This window comes from Pezoporus occidentalis, unplaced genomic scaffold (genome assembly GCF_034315485.1).
Source record: "Pezoporus occidentalis ecotype Australia unplaced genomic scaffold, CSIRO_AGI_Poc_V1 ctg63, whole genome shotgun sequence".
In the NCBI taxonomy this organism is placed as follows: Eukaryota; Metazoa; Chordata; class Aves; order Psittaciformes; family Psittacidae; genus Pezoporus; species Pezoporus occidentalis.
The window spans coordinates 7,847,497-7,863,511 of NW_026915977.1; the positions used below are offsets into that span (position 1 = coordinate 7,847,497).

Genomic DNA, 16,015 nt, shown 5'->3' on the forward strand with positions numbered 1-16,015 from the left:
CGCTTTGGTGAAGCTGTGGCACAGTGCACAGGAGAACAGAGAAGGCAAGAAGGAGCTGGCTCATGGTGAAGGGCTGGAGAGCTCTCCTGGGGTGGGGAACCCTGCCACCTACCACTAGGGTCACTTCTTCACATTTTCCAAGAGGAAATGTTAGTGACAAGCCGTGCTTTCAGAACAGGGTCTGCTTCCTGGCACTGGAGCCTCCACCCCCTGACACCCCTGGCTGTCACTTACAGGGGCTCTGGGGTTATTGTTTCTGCACGTCAAGACAAATACATTCCTCTGTTTCTTTCCTCTCTCTAGGAGACACCACACTGAGTTCTGTTCCGTTACCACACCGACACTGAGAGGAGCTAAAGGGCAGTAACCGAGAGGCAACATCCGGAACAACCAGTGCAGAAAGAAAACACCCACAACCACCAGCCCATCTCTTATCTGCTGGTGAGGTGCAGAGCCAGCACTACCCCTTTACTTTGTATCTAATGGACTTAAAGCCAAAAATTGGTTTAATGCTGTCTTAAGGCACCTGCTCTAATATCATTACATTTTGCCCAATCCAATAAGGAGTGCAAATCCTTCTATAGTGCTGAAACTTCACCTTGTGCATCATTATATTGCTTTGGAGGAGAGCCTGGTGCTGCACAGGCCTGAGCATAAGGAGAGGCTGCCTGTGCCCCACAGAGGACCCTCTAAGACCTGCTCTAGTGGAAGCTGTCCCTGCCCAGGACAGAGGTTTGGAACGGGATGAGCTTTAAGGTCCCTTCCAGCCCAGACCAGCTTGGGATTCTGTGATTTGGGATCAAAACTTCTCAACACGCTGAGAGCTGTGTTCCCTCTTAACCACCTGGATAGTTCCCGTGATTTACAGAGCAGAGTTCTAAGGTTTCTTCCCTGCTATAAGCTGATCTCTCCCCTCTCCCTCGCCTGCTGCAGCTCTGGTAGTTCACTCGCTTCCTTTCCAAGCACATACCAGGCAGCTCCTGAGCGATCCTTCTGGGAGCTGTGGTACAACAGCACATGAAATCAGCAGCAGTTTATACTATTCGAAAACTGTTTTTCTGCTTCACCTCCAACAAAGTTGATTGCATTTTCCGTTTCACCTCCTTCACAGCTTTTCTCTCCTCCTTAAGTACCCTGTGACAGGGAAATTACCATGGCTTCCCGTATAAGAGGTGGAGGGAACAACTGAGATAATGTAAAAACAAGGCTGTAACAGGGATCCCTGGACACGGAGCAGGTCTCTCGCCACATCAGGTTGAGCTGTTGAGCTGTCAAGCCCTGCTGTAGCCAGAGACCCTCCTGCAAAGTCCATGAATCTAAATGAATAAATAGGTCCACTGAACACAGAAGGAGTATCCCTACTCCTAAAGGGCTTCACTGCTCTCCAGGTATACCTGATGCTCCAACTTAAAGCCCCTTCCAACACTACTGTCCTGCTGCTGGAGGCAGTGTGGCGAGGGCAAAGGCAGCGACCTCCTGGAACAGGCTCAGCCATCAGCCTGCTCCCACCCCATGGCTGCACCTCAGCCTCAACAGCAACCCCAAGGGCCTGCCAAGATCCTTGGCAAAAAGCTGTTGGCAGCGGAAGTAACATGGATAGCGAGATTCAAACCCTCAGTCACTAAAAGCCAACCCTGAGGAATTTCCTCCTACCTCCCTCTTCTGAGCAACGCCACCAGCTCCCTTGCTCCGCAGCCTCGTGCCTCAATCTGGGTCTGGGTTCAAGACAAACCATAGGGTAAGAAAACTGAGTTTTCAGCAACACATTCAGTGCCTGTACTTTAATTAATGTGAGACCAGGCCACGATCACCACAGTGTAGGACAACAGAGCTACTAATTTAATGACCCTGTTGGTTTTCAGAGTTCACATTGTACATAAACCCACCCGGTTTCCTTTCCCTCGGTGCTTGGGCTCTGACTGAACTTGTCTGACTTGAGGTTTTAATCTCATGAAAAGAACTGCCAGTGTTACAGCATAATCTCGTTCTTCATAAAGGAAATGCTGACTGATGTTATAGGAGCTAATTAATTTTATAGCCAGAGAAGTCTATAACAGCCCCTCCTTTTCATCTCAGAGAGAAAGAGAGAGAAAGAGAAAGAGAGAAAATGAGAGCAATTGCTGTGCAAGACGTAAGTACAGTTGGGCATATTGTGCTTGTCAGGATGCAAGTCCAGTGATTGAAGTACTGCTAGGCATGCTCAGGCACCTCTGAACCATGTCCCGTAATGACTGAACAGTACAATTATTAGTTAATACCTTAATAGTATACTTAATTGACAGCAAATAATAATGTAATCTGGTTTCGTCACCATGCACATCACACTCTCTGTTTTCCAGCTGCCACCAGGCCCGTGGCTGCCGCCGTGCTGAGGGGTGAGCACACAAGTGGTGAGGGGTGAACCTGCAAACCCAAGTTTGTGCCCACGCCTTCTCCAGCCCCAGGTCCCTGAGCACTGCCCGACACTGTCCCTGTGCCCGTCTGCATGCTCTGAGCTCAGGGAATCTGGCCAGGAGAGTTTCCAGAGGACACCTCAGAACACAACACAGGAAGTCAGTAGAGAGAAGACTCATGACAATGGAGAGACACAGCAAACCAAGGAGGTCACAGTTGGCCTAGCAAACCACTACTGGACCAGCAAAGCCAGTAGACAACAACAAGGCGAGGCAGAAAGCAAAGAGCTCCTTCGATTCCTGCAAAAACCAACCCAGTGCCTGGACAGAGCAGGGACAACTCTGCCTGAAACTGCCTATAGCCAAGAAGTGATGAGCTGGCTCAAAACCCATTTGCAGGCCTAGGTGTGCCATGAGACTTTGGTAATGAACTGATGTGTCTACAACTTCATGAAGCTTTGGACAACCTGAAAAATGACCCCCCTGACTTCCCCTCTGTATTTTAGCATTCCAAACCCTGTAGCTGCAAGTTATTGTCAGAGATCATGAACACTGGCTGTTTCACTGGTTGAGACTGTGTGGTATCCAGCATGGCATTTATTAGTTGGCTGTAGCCTGCCTGGGTGGGAAGGTGAATCTGACATTAAAGAGATAAAGCCTTTACTGAGAAACTTTATTTCCTAGTGCTGATGCTATTGTGCTGTTCTTAAAAAGTTACAGGTAGCCCCAGGAAACACGAGTTTCCCCTTCCAAAAGCAGGACTGGGGTAGATCCCTCACCTTCTCCAGTGTTTTAGCCATCCTTCTTTCCCGGCTAATGGGAGGCTTTGGGAATTAGCAGAACCCCTACGCATCTCCACACTCATTCCCATTGCAGCCTGAGAGAAACAACCGAGAGAGATTTCTGCCCCCAGGGACAGCTTCTGGACACCAGACTGGAGACACAAGATCAAATTCATCTCTGGTGCAATCCCACTGGCTTCAGCCACGTCAGACCAGAGATGAATTTGGTCCACAGATACATTAAGAAAGGATACAAAGCACAAACGGTGTTTGATATATAAAAAGAGAGAACGGGGAGGGGGAAGTTCAGGGGGACGCTGGCTCCTAACCCAGCAGGACTCAGCCCAGCCCGCTCCACCCTCACATCACCAGGCAGGGTGCGTGTTGCCGGTTACCTTTTTGCTTACTGACTTTCTTTACTGTCATTGCCGCTTGCCGCTTTTGATTCTCAGAAATCTCAAAGCCTGGAAGAGGGAACACGGCAAACACAATTCAGAAGGTTGCTCATAAAGCCCCTGTCCTTTGGGGAGGGGAGGAAAGGATCTGCACTATTTGGCAAACACACAATGCCCAGGGAGGCCAAGCAGCCCCCCCAGACCTGCGTGCACGGGGAGGTATTTGTCTGAACAGCAAATCTTCCTTGCAGGGACAGGCCTCTTTCTAACCTCACTGGTGCAGGGGCTGTGTGAAAAGTAAGATGAGACCCATTATTATTTATGAAGTATCATAAATAGGCTGAGTGCTTTACAGCTGAGCAGCACAAACGGATCCTGACCTGACTCTAGTTACAGTCAACTCATGGGCTGATGCTGAGGGAAGGGCATGGCTGGTATGCCACCGACGTCGCCACCCTCCTACTCTGTGTGAGATGTGCTTAACAAAAGCAGAAGTGACACAGCCAGGAGACTCTACGGTCAGATGGCCAAGGACTTCTTCCTCCCAAACTGCCCACAGTGGTCCAGGCTTGAAGCTGTGGGTATTATTGAGGGCCAAAACTAACTGGAAAGAGACCTACTGATGACTGTGAGAGCAACCAAGGACATCTGAACAAAGTTGGACTGTAATTCTAGTACCAAAAATTGGGCTTCTCCAACAGCTGGGGCTAAACTAAGCAATACCAACAATCTCCTTTCAGATTCATTTTATATTCCTCACCTATCTTTTCATCTTCTTTTACCATCTTCCTTTCTTCTCTGAAAGCTCTAATCCATCGTAACTTATCCTCCAGTTTCTTGGTAAAGAATAAGTGCATTTCCTCAGTCTCCTTGTTGTGAAGCTTGAAGGCATTCTTCATGCTGACATTGAAGTCATCATCTCTCCCATCTTCTGTATCCACCACTTCATATTTATCCAAGTCTATGCGACCTTTGTAATACAGAATATCTCTTCTTATCAGATCCTACAGAGAGAAAAGGAGAGATGGTTGATCATAAGGTACTTACAGAGCTTGAACTCAGCAGGGAATCCATGGCGAATCCTGTTCAGATTCTTCAAGCCTCATCTGCTGTGATGACATTTCTTGCTGGCTAAACAAACAGGGTAGATCATGGGCGCATGGGAACAAAATACAAATCCTCGTGCTTCAAATTTTGCTCACAGGCATAGAATCATAGAATCACAGAACAGTTAGGGTTGGAAAGGACCTTAAGATCATCCAGTTCCAACCCCCCTGCCATGGGCAGGGACACCTCACTCTAAGCCATGTCACCCAAGGCTCTGTCCAACCTGGCCATGAACACTGCCAGGGATGGAGCATTCACAACTTCCCTGGGCAACCCATTCCAGTGCCTCACCACCCTTACAGTAAGGAACTTCTTCCTTATATCCAATCTAAACTTCCCCTGTTTCAGTTTTAACCCATTACCCCTTGTCCTGTCACTACAGTCCCGAATGAAGAGTCCCTCCCCAGCATCCCTATAGGCCCCCTTCAGATACTGGAAGGCTGCTCTGAGGTCTCCACGCAGCCTTCTCTTCTCCAGGCTGAACAGCCCCAACTTTCTCAGCCTGTCTTCATACAGGAGGTGCTCCAGCCCCTGATCATCCTCGTGGCCTCCTCTGGACTTGTTCCAACAGTTCCATGTCCTTTTTATGTTGAGGACACCAGAACTGCACACAATGCTCCAGGTGAGGTCTCACGAGAGCAGAGCAGAGGGGCAGGATCACCTCCTTGGACCTGCTGGTCACGCTCCTTTTGATGCAGCCCAGGATACGGTTGCTTTCTGGGCTGCGAGCGCACACTGAAGCCGGCTCATGTTCATTTTCTCATCAAGCAACACCCCCAAGTCCTTCTCTGCATGCCTTTGAGCAGGTTAACGTCCTTCCAGCATGTTCCACAATGGGAAGTCTTATTTCTTAGGATGAGCCACCAGGAAGTACAGGGCCTGAGGGGGTTCCTGTGCTGCAAACCAGGTTGAGGAGGAGCAGAGATCCTGAGGAACCAGCTGGGGCCTGTTCTGGCAGAGTGAGCAATGACCATCTCTGTTTTCCAAACACATTCTCAGAGAGTCAGGTCCCTTCCCCTTGGAACCATTCCCCATTCATATCCAACTTGCTGGCAAGCAAATCACCCTGATTCTCAGGTCAAAGAGCTCCCAACCTGTCTCTGTCCCATTACTCCTGGATTTAACCTCTTGATCCAGCTTACATTTTTTCTTTTCCCCCTCTTGATGTTCACAACCTTTACAACCAAACCCCCTCAACCCCATCTCCTCTCCCATTTGACTATTGCTACCATACTGGTGTAGGAGGAACCCTGGCTCCTGTAAAGATCCCTGTGTCTTTATAGGAACAGTTAACAGAAAACAATGATCAGAAACAGAACACTAACAGCACAGGATGGCCACAGAAGGTGATCCAAGTTACAAGGTGTACACAGGTTTAAAAAGCCAAGTTTAGCAACACACCATCAGGATTTCCTTGCCCTGCCCACTCTCAAAAGCAAATATTCAGGGTTATTACATTAGTTTAACTTAAATACCTTTTTATTTTTGAGGGTGCCCTGAAGGTAAAAGTCAGGTCAAAGATTTAATTTAAGGGGAAACATAAAACCAGTGTATAGTCTTTATTTACTCAAGTAAGACGCAGCAGTGAGGTTTTCTAAAGCCAAGCTGCAAGTATTGGTTTAAACCAATCATTAAGCTAGTGAAATAAATGGTACATCATTTTTTAGCCAAGTTGCTCATGGATCTGCCAGAGAACATGAACCACCATAAGACGGGCTCTGGGCAGGAGCCTGGAGCCTCTAAAACTATTCTGCCCGCTGCTGCTCACCCCCAGACCACCCTCCAACCAGGCTGGGGGGTGAGCAGCATATGTTTGCACATGGGGACACCCACTGCCTCCTGGCCTCTGGACAGTTCAGTCCATGTCACAGACTCATAACTGTACCTGGGCCATGTCCTTCTTAGTGGCTTCAGCATCTCCTACTCCACTATTCCCTTCTTCCCTACTGCGCAATGAATGGATATTATTCCCCAACTGACTACATTTTGACACCCATAGTATGGGAAGCATAATAACTATTTGATCCATGAGTATTTTATCACTTAGGTTCCAAAAGCTCATAAAAAGTAACATTATTACATTTATATACTTACACATTACAAGGCCAGGTTGGATGGGGCTTGGAGCAACCTGGTCTAGTGGAAGGTGTCCCTGCCTGTGGCAGGGGCTGGAACTGGATGAGGTTTAAGGTCCTTCCCAACCCAAACCATTCCATGTTTCTATGATTCTACTTAGCTCCTCAGCAAAGCATCTTCAAATGCACTTGGCTTTCAATAACATTTAGGAATTCATCTGAGTTGCATGAGAGGTACACAGCAAACAAGGTCTGCTGCTGCTCCTGGTTATCTCAGGGATAATGTACAAGAGAATGAGGAAGAAGTTACTAAGCTATAGAATTCACCCTCCTTTATATACTGGCTCTGTTAGTACAACATTATATCTTACCCTGCTAAACCAGGCTGTCTAGTGGCTGGTTTACACTGGCCAGTTCTAGCTGTCACACAACATTAATTATTGTAGTTAAAGCAGGTAAGAGCAAGAAAATGTAAAAAGACAAAAAAAGACTTTAGAAACCTGCTCAGTGGGGAAAGGCCAAAGAAATGGAGTTGTTTAATCTAGAAAGGCCATAAATAAAAGGAATGTGCTATTGATATTCCAATACGTGAAAGCTGCTTCTCTTCCACAGAGGCTGGTGATCAATTATTCCCCATTTTGATTGTGGCTTGGCTTAATTTACCACAAGGGAGAAGAGAATGAGATACCTGGAAAAAGATATTTCAAGCTGTAAGAGTCCTTCCACACCAGAACAGGCAAAACAGGGCAGCCCTGGGCTGGCATTCAAAGCAGACTGTCAAACATGAGGTTAGACAAACATCCATCGGAGATGATCCGAGTGTACTTAACCCAGCAAAGGGAATGGCTGATTTCCCAGGGCCTTCCCAGTGCTGTGTCTTGGTAATGCCTCTGGCAAAGGTGACAGATGGAGCAGAGCATGGGGTGAGAGCAGGTGGGGTTGGATGGACCTGGGGATGCAGCCGCGAGGCTCAGAGCAGGACATGAGGAGCAGCGACACGGACCTGCAGCCTCTGCAGGCAGCATCCACAGGAAGGAAATGGATGCATCTGGGTCATCTGCACTGATGTGTCTAAACAGGACCTTCTTTTACCCTACAGCTTCTGTGAGTTCCTTTTCTTTCCCTAGCTGAGGCTAATTAAGCTCTTGTGAACAATGCTCTGCAGTCTGCTCACGTAATAGGTACGAAGGGTTCATAAGGAAAAGATGAAGCCAAATTTGATGGGAGCACAGAACAAGGTTTGACACATTATATAAACCTACCACACTCTGCTCCCTGCACGCGCTGGGGGCTTACAGCTGAAGTGCTCGTGCTGAGGCAGTGCTTGTGCTCAGGGGATGGCCCTGCCTGTATGACCTGCTGGGGGTACCTACTGCTCTCACTCCAGCTTAACTACCCCATTTCACTGTCCCTTCTCTGAAGGGCAGGACAGGGGGAAGACCTTTTCTAGCTGTTCTTAGAAGAAAGAAATCTCCTTTGTGCCCATTGTAAGGAAACCAAGGCTGAACTTCTATTAGGAAACCTGAAGCTGGGTGTGCCTTCCACAATAAATTATGCACCTACCCCCAAATTATTGCAGTGGGTATTGATATCTGTAGGAAGGATTACCCTGTAAATCAGGCTGTTCAATTAAATTGACTCGGACTTGGCTTCAGCACTGCTTTCCCCTCCTGCTCTCTAGCTTTAATCAATCCCTCCTTTCTGCCACAAGCACCTCTTTGCAGACTGTGGCTGTGCGAGCCCCTGTAAGAGTCAAACCCTCCCGTGATGCTGCAGAGGTAATTAGATACTAACCACAAGGACAGCAATGTGCCTACGCAGCCAACTGCTGGTGCAAAATGGCAGTAGAGTTAAAAGCTATTTAATGGCGTGCACAGCACATGAGGAGGGAATTTCACCTCCATCAGGGGCACAGGTAAGTTCTTGAGAGGACGAGGTCCCAGGTAGTTTGTGCCCATTAGCTTTGTGCAGCCATCATCACCCATTTCAGAAACTCCTCCTATTTATTCCTGGGGGTGATGTGTGAGGATGGATGGGGAGGCCTTATCCAAGGGCTCTGATTTTAGGATGGCACGTTTTTGCAAGGGCTGTGCTTTATCCTGGGTCACACGCTGCTTCTCATGCATAAAACAAACCATCTGTAAAACACAAGTGGAGAAAGCAGTTTCCAGCCATGAGTCACCAGATCCCTCTTATGAGCTGACAATACAAGAGATGCCAACCACAGAATGACCTGACACAAGCTCCTCAATTGCATGTGTAGGTTATTGGTCCTGGTTATCAAAATCCTGCACATTCCCATGGCAGAGCAGTTTCAAAGTGACTTGGGGGGGGGGGGAATTCCCCACTGGAGTCCCTGGGTCCTGGGCTCTGCAGCGCAGCTCCTGAGGTCGGCTGGGACTGGCTGCGGGTCTCTGGGTGACATGGAATTGCCCCCTCAGTCCCTCCCCATCTCTGTAATGGGATAATGATGCTGGTTGATTTTACAGTGCAGCTCGGAGCTGCAAATAAGTCCTCAGTGAAAGACCCATTGGAAGCTTTTGATGCACAAGAGCATCAGATTCAGAGCCTGCAATTTCTGATACCAGAAATAAACTTAAGCCCTGCTGTGGCTGGATGGCACTAACTGAGCTCTGCTATCACTGCTGGACACAGCAGTTTGGGATGAGTCTGCCTTTAGGAGCAGGGAAATGGGATGAGGGATGGATCCTATTAGATCGGGGCATGTAGCAACACCTCTCTGACACCACCTCAGCCACTTGCTTCCTACCACAAGCTTCCTAGGATAGGCCACATTGGTACAAGATCCTCAGGGCTGCCATGGGGCGAGGGGAGCTGAAACCTCTGTGATATCAGTTCAGGTAACTCCTCCTTGCCCAAGCACAGCTGTGCTGGGGAGCTGGGCACATTCCTGATGGATTATTCAGCAGTGTCTGTCTCCCGAGCCGGGCAGAGATGTTTGATTCATTCCTGCCAGCTCCATGAAGCTGCAGTGTGGGATCAGAGGGGGAGGACTGGAGCTGGAAGCATTGCTGGGGAAATGCTATTTTTGCTCAATATATTTAGTAGAACATCGGTGGCATTTTGGTGCCTTGTTCCACCTCAAGCCCAGTCCCATTGGTGAGGTCAAGTGCGTAACCAAAGAGCTAATCACAGGAGATGGGAACCCTCCTGCAGCCACTCAGCTCTTCACTCAACTCTTGCCAGTTTGCTCCCAGGGGCTTAACCTTGTGCTGCTGAAAGGCCACAGCAGGAAGGGGTTAGAGATTCAGCTCTAGAGGTTGGGCTTGGAAGCCAAACTGACACCCACTGCAATCCCAGGAGCGATAAAACTAGGCACAGAGTGTATTGTACAGCATCTTGCCTCTTGCGTGGCTCTGTGGGTAGGCTGAACCTGTTCTCTACCCAGAAAGCACAGGCTGCGCAGGACTCTAAATCCAACCCTTTCTGGATTTCACCATGGAGGGTCACTGAGCAAAGCACACAGGACTGCTTTGCCCATGAAAAGGAATGTTTCCTTTCCTTGAATATGCCGTATCTGAAAGCTAAAGTGCTTTTTCTAATACATATCCTGTCAATTGCTGGAATTCATCCTTTGTGTTCTGCTAGCTGCTAGCCAAGGACACTAATGGGAAGATCAAACTTCCTTGCTGTGCTCTATGGTCTGGACCCACACAAACCTTGTTTGCAGCCACTCTCATCAATGGGCATGAACCAGGCTGTGGGAACCTGTTCTCTACAAACCTGCTTTCATGTTTTGCCCATTCCCACCCTGCTGCAGGCTGGAGCCAGGACTCACCCAAACCAGGGCAGTTTGTGGACATCTGTGCTACTGGGAGGGAAAGGGAAGGGTTGGGATGTACTGCACAAGTCAACCAGTGTTCCTTGTGGGTCAAAAAAACCACTTCAAGTAACAGGAATGGTCCCCGTGCTGCTCAGTGTTTGCAAACAAGACTCTCAGCTGGCCCCGAGAGACCTATTTAGCCCGTACTAAAAGCAGGGCCATTGTTTTGGTGCAAAGATCCCCCCATATTTTGAACAGAAGCAATATGGGAAGTAGACTAAAAGGGCTCAGAAATGTCTCTTTTATCTTCCCATTTGGAAACCTGAACTGCAGTGGGGTTTGACAGGATTATTTTATTTACTCTCTTTCCTATAGCAGTGCTATTTCTGGCTGACTGTCTGGCAACTGCTATTAAACTGCTCTCATTTTGCTTCACATCCAACCTGCTTTGCTCCGAGAGCTCAAGGGAAGACAGCAATAGCAATAAACCACAAGCTGGAGTTTGCATTGCCTTTTGATTACAAGAGACACATAAAAACTGAAAATGAAAACTAAATGTGTTTCATACAGTCACTGATCTTTCTGTGCTGTCAGCAAACACTAAACACGGAGCCCCATCAAGGGCTGTTCCACCACTCGTGAAAGAAAAGCATCATTTGGTGCAGAAACTGTTAACTCCTCATACTTCATACCATCATTTCCAGCCTCAATGCCACAGTGCTCTTGAGCCCATTGAAAAATCCAAACTATTATCCAAGAAGAGAAAAAGGAAGATCCTCATCTATTCCATGAAGTGCACCTCGAGCATCCGCCGGCATAACAAGCCATGATCAGAATTAATGCTGTGTGTCACAGGCCTGGAAGTGAAGTACTGTGATTTGCTAATTTAAAGCATGCCTGTGTCAAACTCTCTCAACCTGAGGGTGATAAGAAAAGTAGACCCTGTGCCTCTAAGGCAACAGCTTTTAATGCTACCATCATCAAGGTTTGACTTCATTTCTTGGTAATTACGGTTAGCATACTGGAATATGTATTCTTCTTTCCTGATTACAGACATACAGTTAAGTCAAGCTGAGGCCAGTGCTTGCTTCCTACAGAGTTTATTCCCTTCCTTTCCGAAAGGCATTTTTGCATTAGGGTAACCAAGTGACAGCCTCTCTTGAAGTGAGCACCACTCTGTCCTCAGGCACACTGCAACGTCCCAGCTCTGGTTCAGGAAACACAGGCAGAAAATTCATTCGCAGAGCCTGACATTAATCCAATAGCTAAAAGTTCCCCAGCTTTGCAAAGATCTAAATCATGAGCTCTCCCGGTGGCTCTCTACCAGGGACTGCAGACATCCAAACCAGCTCAGTGCTCCCCTTCTCAGCCAGTGTCTGGGAAGGTTCTGCAGCACCTAGTTGCACCCTCTGCTATTTCAGCATTCACTTTATTAAAGACTGAAATGGTCAGCATGAGCTGACCATGAATGACCATTTCATGTTATTAAACTTCTCACTTGGGGGTGACACTGAGGGAACCAGCGCCGTCTCCGATGGCAAAGTCTAACCAAAGAGATCTGTAAAGCTCAGAAATCATTTTGATGTATGAAATTCTCCCTCTAGAAGCTGGCTGCCACTGAGGAGAGCTGCCTGCTATAATGTCAGCTTCCCCACCTGCTGCCACTGCTCTTCATGCAGCCCTCGTAAACCTCAGTGCAAGTTTCCTGCTTGGAAGGGAGACATAAATATACCTTTTCTGACAGCAGTAACATCTGTCAGCACATTTGAATGCGGCCCTTTATAATTACTCATTTTCACAAACTAGGTCTGAAGTCCTGTCAGTTCTCCCAGACGTGGTGGCCATGGAAATGCATTTGGAATTTCTCAGTCTGAGGCAGCAAAACTTCCACTGGCTACCAGGGATGGCTGGATCCAAGCAGTGCCATCACACCCTTCCTGTCAGCTGAACTCTATTAATGACTAGTTCATCATAGTCAGATTAATACAATCATAAAGTTCAAGACAGTCACATGTTAATGACTATCCTAATATCCAGCCCTCTGCATGCAAACAAACCATGAACCCGGTAACCACCAGCTGCCTGTATGCCCATTTGCAAAGACAGGCCCTTGGCTCAGCTCACACTGCAAAAACCCCTGGCAAAATCCTAGGACATGCAGCCAGTGGAAAGAAAACATGGACACGTTGGAGAAGCTGCTCCACCAGTAGCTCTCAGTCCATCCCACCCATCTGCTGAGTCCACATCACCTTTAGGAGATGAGTGAGCAATAAGATACAAGGGGTGATTCCAACCTGCGAAGATCAGGATCTGGTCCACCAGCAACTCATGTAATCAAGTGTCTGCCACAGAATCCATGTGTATTACTAGGGGATTCTACAGCACAGAGCTGCTGCAGTGCAGACACGTACCAGGGAGACAACAGGTCGTGGAGGTGAGGATGATGTGCAGGTAACTGCAATGAAGAGATGGAGGAGTGGGAGGTGTTTGAAATAAATGCTTGTCTTCTAGATGTTCTCAGGGTATCTAACATGCTCCCATCAAACTAAATTATCTGTGATATATTTAACTATGGATCTGGGTTTAGTTCCTTATTTCTATTAAAAATTTCTTTTGACCAACAAACAGGTAAAATTCAAGCATTATACTTCAAAACCAGACCTATTCTCAAATAGACTGCATCATGATTGAGGATGTATCACACCTATTAATTTACTGTATCTGAAGCAAACCCACACACGCAGATGTTCTGAAGAGGAAGATTCACTGAAATGTCCATTCTAAGTGGTCCCAAAGCTGGGTATGTTGATCAGGCTCGTTGACTAAACAAACCGTATGCAAAACAGGTCAGGTTGTCCATGAATTTCTCACTGTCTGTGCCTGGAGGTCAGATCCTGCTTTGGAAACGTCTAAAGGATTTAATTCTCCCTGTACAGGAGGCAGGGGAGGAGGCAGCCCTGGGCCAGTCTGAGCTCTGAGGCCTTCTGGAAATCTCAAACATTCCCTTCTGGACTCAGACAACTCCAGCTCCCTGAGGGTTTGCTGAAGTGGGACATCAAAGCACTGAGCTCAGGCCACGCACAAGCACCTGAATTCCTGTGCCTGGCACCAGGCTGTGCAGCAAATATCCCAGGACACGGTGCTCTGCCCATCCTTGGCCAGGATCCCTGTGGTCCCTGGGAATATGCAGGGCATATTTCATACCCCTCAGAGTAACTTTAAAGCATGGGGTAAGGAAGGCTTCCTGCACCATGATATAATAAGTGCTACCCAAAGAAAGCCCCAGGATACAGTGCTCTGGCTCTAAAGCAGAGGTTATTCTGCTAGATGGCTGCCTGCTGGCATCTGTAACAGCAAAGCCTGACACAAGGGTCAAGACAGCAGAGGCTATAAATCATTCAGATATATTTCATACAGGATGTGTGATCCCAAAATGTGAGCTCACACTCCTCTGGATTCCGTGCTCAGACAATCTTCCTTAATAATGTCCACGGAAAACATTATCAAGATGGGAAAATCCAGCTGCAACCCCATCTCCTTCCTACCCCAACACTGAAAAGTAACAACTGCAGTTTGGTGCTGGAAAAAAAGACGCAGGAGAACCTACTACAAGGTATGAACCATGTGCCCTCATATCAGGCTCACCAGATGGGCCACCACACTCTGCCCTGTCACACACACCCCACCACATGCCTTTTGAATGAGGGAAGAGGACAGCGTTACACCAAAACTGTTTGCATATGGACAAAACCTCTGGAGCCCGAGCAGGCTGCTGGGACTTGCTGAACACTCTCCAGTCATACTGATGACCATGGAAATCCCAGCTCTGATTTTAGTGGGAGATAAAGGAACATTCAATACCTCTCTGGATCAGACCCAGTGCAAGCCAAACTGGATGCTGCCTTAGGAACTGGAAATTCAGGGTGACAAACAAAGTGTAGGAGGTCAAGATTAAAAACTAACCCCAGCTGCATGCTGCCAGGCTCATTGTGACAGTGCTCTGAACATCCGACTTGGCCACTGTTGCCCTATGGCTGGTTTCGTTTTTACAGAGCCAGGAAAGAAGCAAAAGGCAATGAGGAAGGGAAAAACAAGCACCCGCATTCCAGAAGGTGAGATTTCAGTCAAGCATGACTCAGGAGCAGAAAGTGCCACCCACTGAAGTGCACTGGCCGCGGCGCCGCACACCGCGGCAACGGGCAGTGATGCTGCCGTGAGTCAGGAGCCTCCCACATCCTGGCCCACGCCGCTTCCTGCGGGACACGGCTCTCCTCCGGGGGCTGCCATGCCCCCGGCTCGGTCTCAACCTGTCCTTAGCAGATGAGATGTGACAGGAACACGGCCCCGGTGTGTTTGCCTGCAGCTCACCCTCGCTCCCACTTGAAGCCGGGCCAGGGGACTCCCTCAGCTCTGTTATCTGTAGGGCTGCAGTGGGAATGTCAGTGAATCCTGGTCAGAGGCACCCAGGGCTTATGGGCTCTGTCACTTCACGTCGTACACTTGTGATAGTAATTAGCTGGGATCACCTTAGCAGGACTACAGCAGTACAGCTGTGATGCTGCTGTTTAACACAGCTGCTCCCAAACAGTTCACCTGCTGCTATTAATACTATACCACATTAGCATCAGCATTCCTCACTACCTTCCTCTGCCTTCATGGCAGAGATGTGCCCTGTAAAATCCAGCACAGCAGCTACATGAGCTTTAAAATGCATCTCACCAAGTGACAACACACACACCCTGCCACAGACCAGGCGGCTGCCTGAGACTTCTTTGAGAGGCAGCAATTACCATTTGATGCAGTAATTGAGCTGTCTGCCCAAGAGCCAGGCTTCATAGTTCATACAGAAATTCCAGGGCTATCGACTCCCAAATCATATACAGCAACCAAAACTTCAAACTAGAAGTGAGGCAATGAGCCAAACAAGGGGTGCATGAGAAAAAGGCATGAAATGAACAAGTGGAGGCTGGATTTGCTACGAGCATAAAAATCTCTCTATCACAGTATACTCACCATCCTGTAACTCAGTATCTCTAGCCTGTGGATTGCCCTTCCTCAGTGCCATCCATGTCCTCTTCTGCATGTGAAGCAAACAGCCACCTTGCTCTACAAACCACTTTGGACTGGAAAGCCTGTCCACAGTATGTCCTTAACCGTGCTGCTTTCCCCCTGGATGTCCTTACCTTCTTGCAGAGAACCAACTGGTGATCAAAGAGAAAGAAAACACGCTGCTGGTTCCGTCCATAAGGCTGGTAAATCCAGGACATCTCCCCCGTGTAGATCAACTCTGAGCTGCGGTCCAAGATATCATCTCCCTGGAGGGCACAGAGAAGGAGGCCGAGTGAACCTCTGCTCCCAGCCAGGGCAGAGGACATGGTTCTCTTTGCAGCATGGGGAGAAGCAATAATTAAATGAGATTTTGGCCCTTCTGAAGCTCTTAAAGCCACCACCTATCTGACTTCAGGCCAGAAACTGGAGA

General features: G+C 48.2%; 1 protein-coding gene across 11 annotated transcripts in view; it reads right to left on the reverse strand.

The window, feature by feature from the left end:
- The window catches only part of ARHGEF9 (Cdc42 guanine nucleotide exchange factor 9), a 190,149-nt gene that overhangs the window by 14,936 nt on the left and 159,198 nt on the right, over positions 1-16,015 (reverse strand). For 10 of the 11 annotated variants that reach the window (XM_062640082.1, XM_062640080.1, XM_062640084.1 and 7 more), the window contains 3 exons: positions 15,720-15,851; positions 4,331-4,574; positions 3,571-3,639 (listed from right to left, as the gene is read on the reverse strand). In XM_062640082.1, the coding sequence (XP_062496066.1) occupies positions 3,571-3,639; positions 4,331-4,574; positions 15,720-15,851 (445 nt within the window). Of the gene's footprint in view, positions 1-1,653; positions 1,716-3,570; positions 3,640-4,330; positions 4,575-15,719; positions 15,852-16,015 lie in introns of all 11 variants that reach the window. The other variant, XR_009968798.1, reaches the window with a different exon arrangement.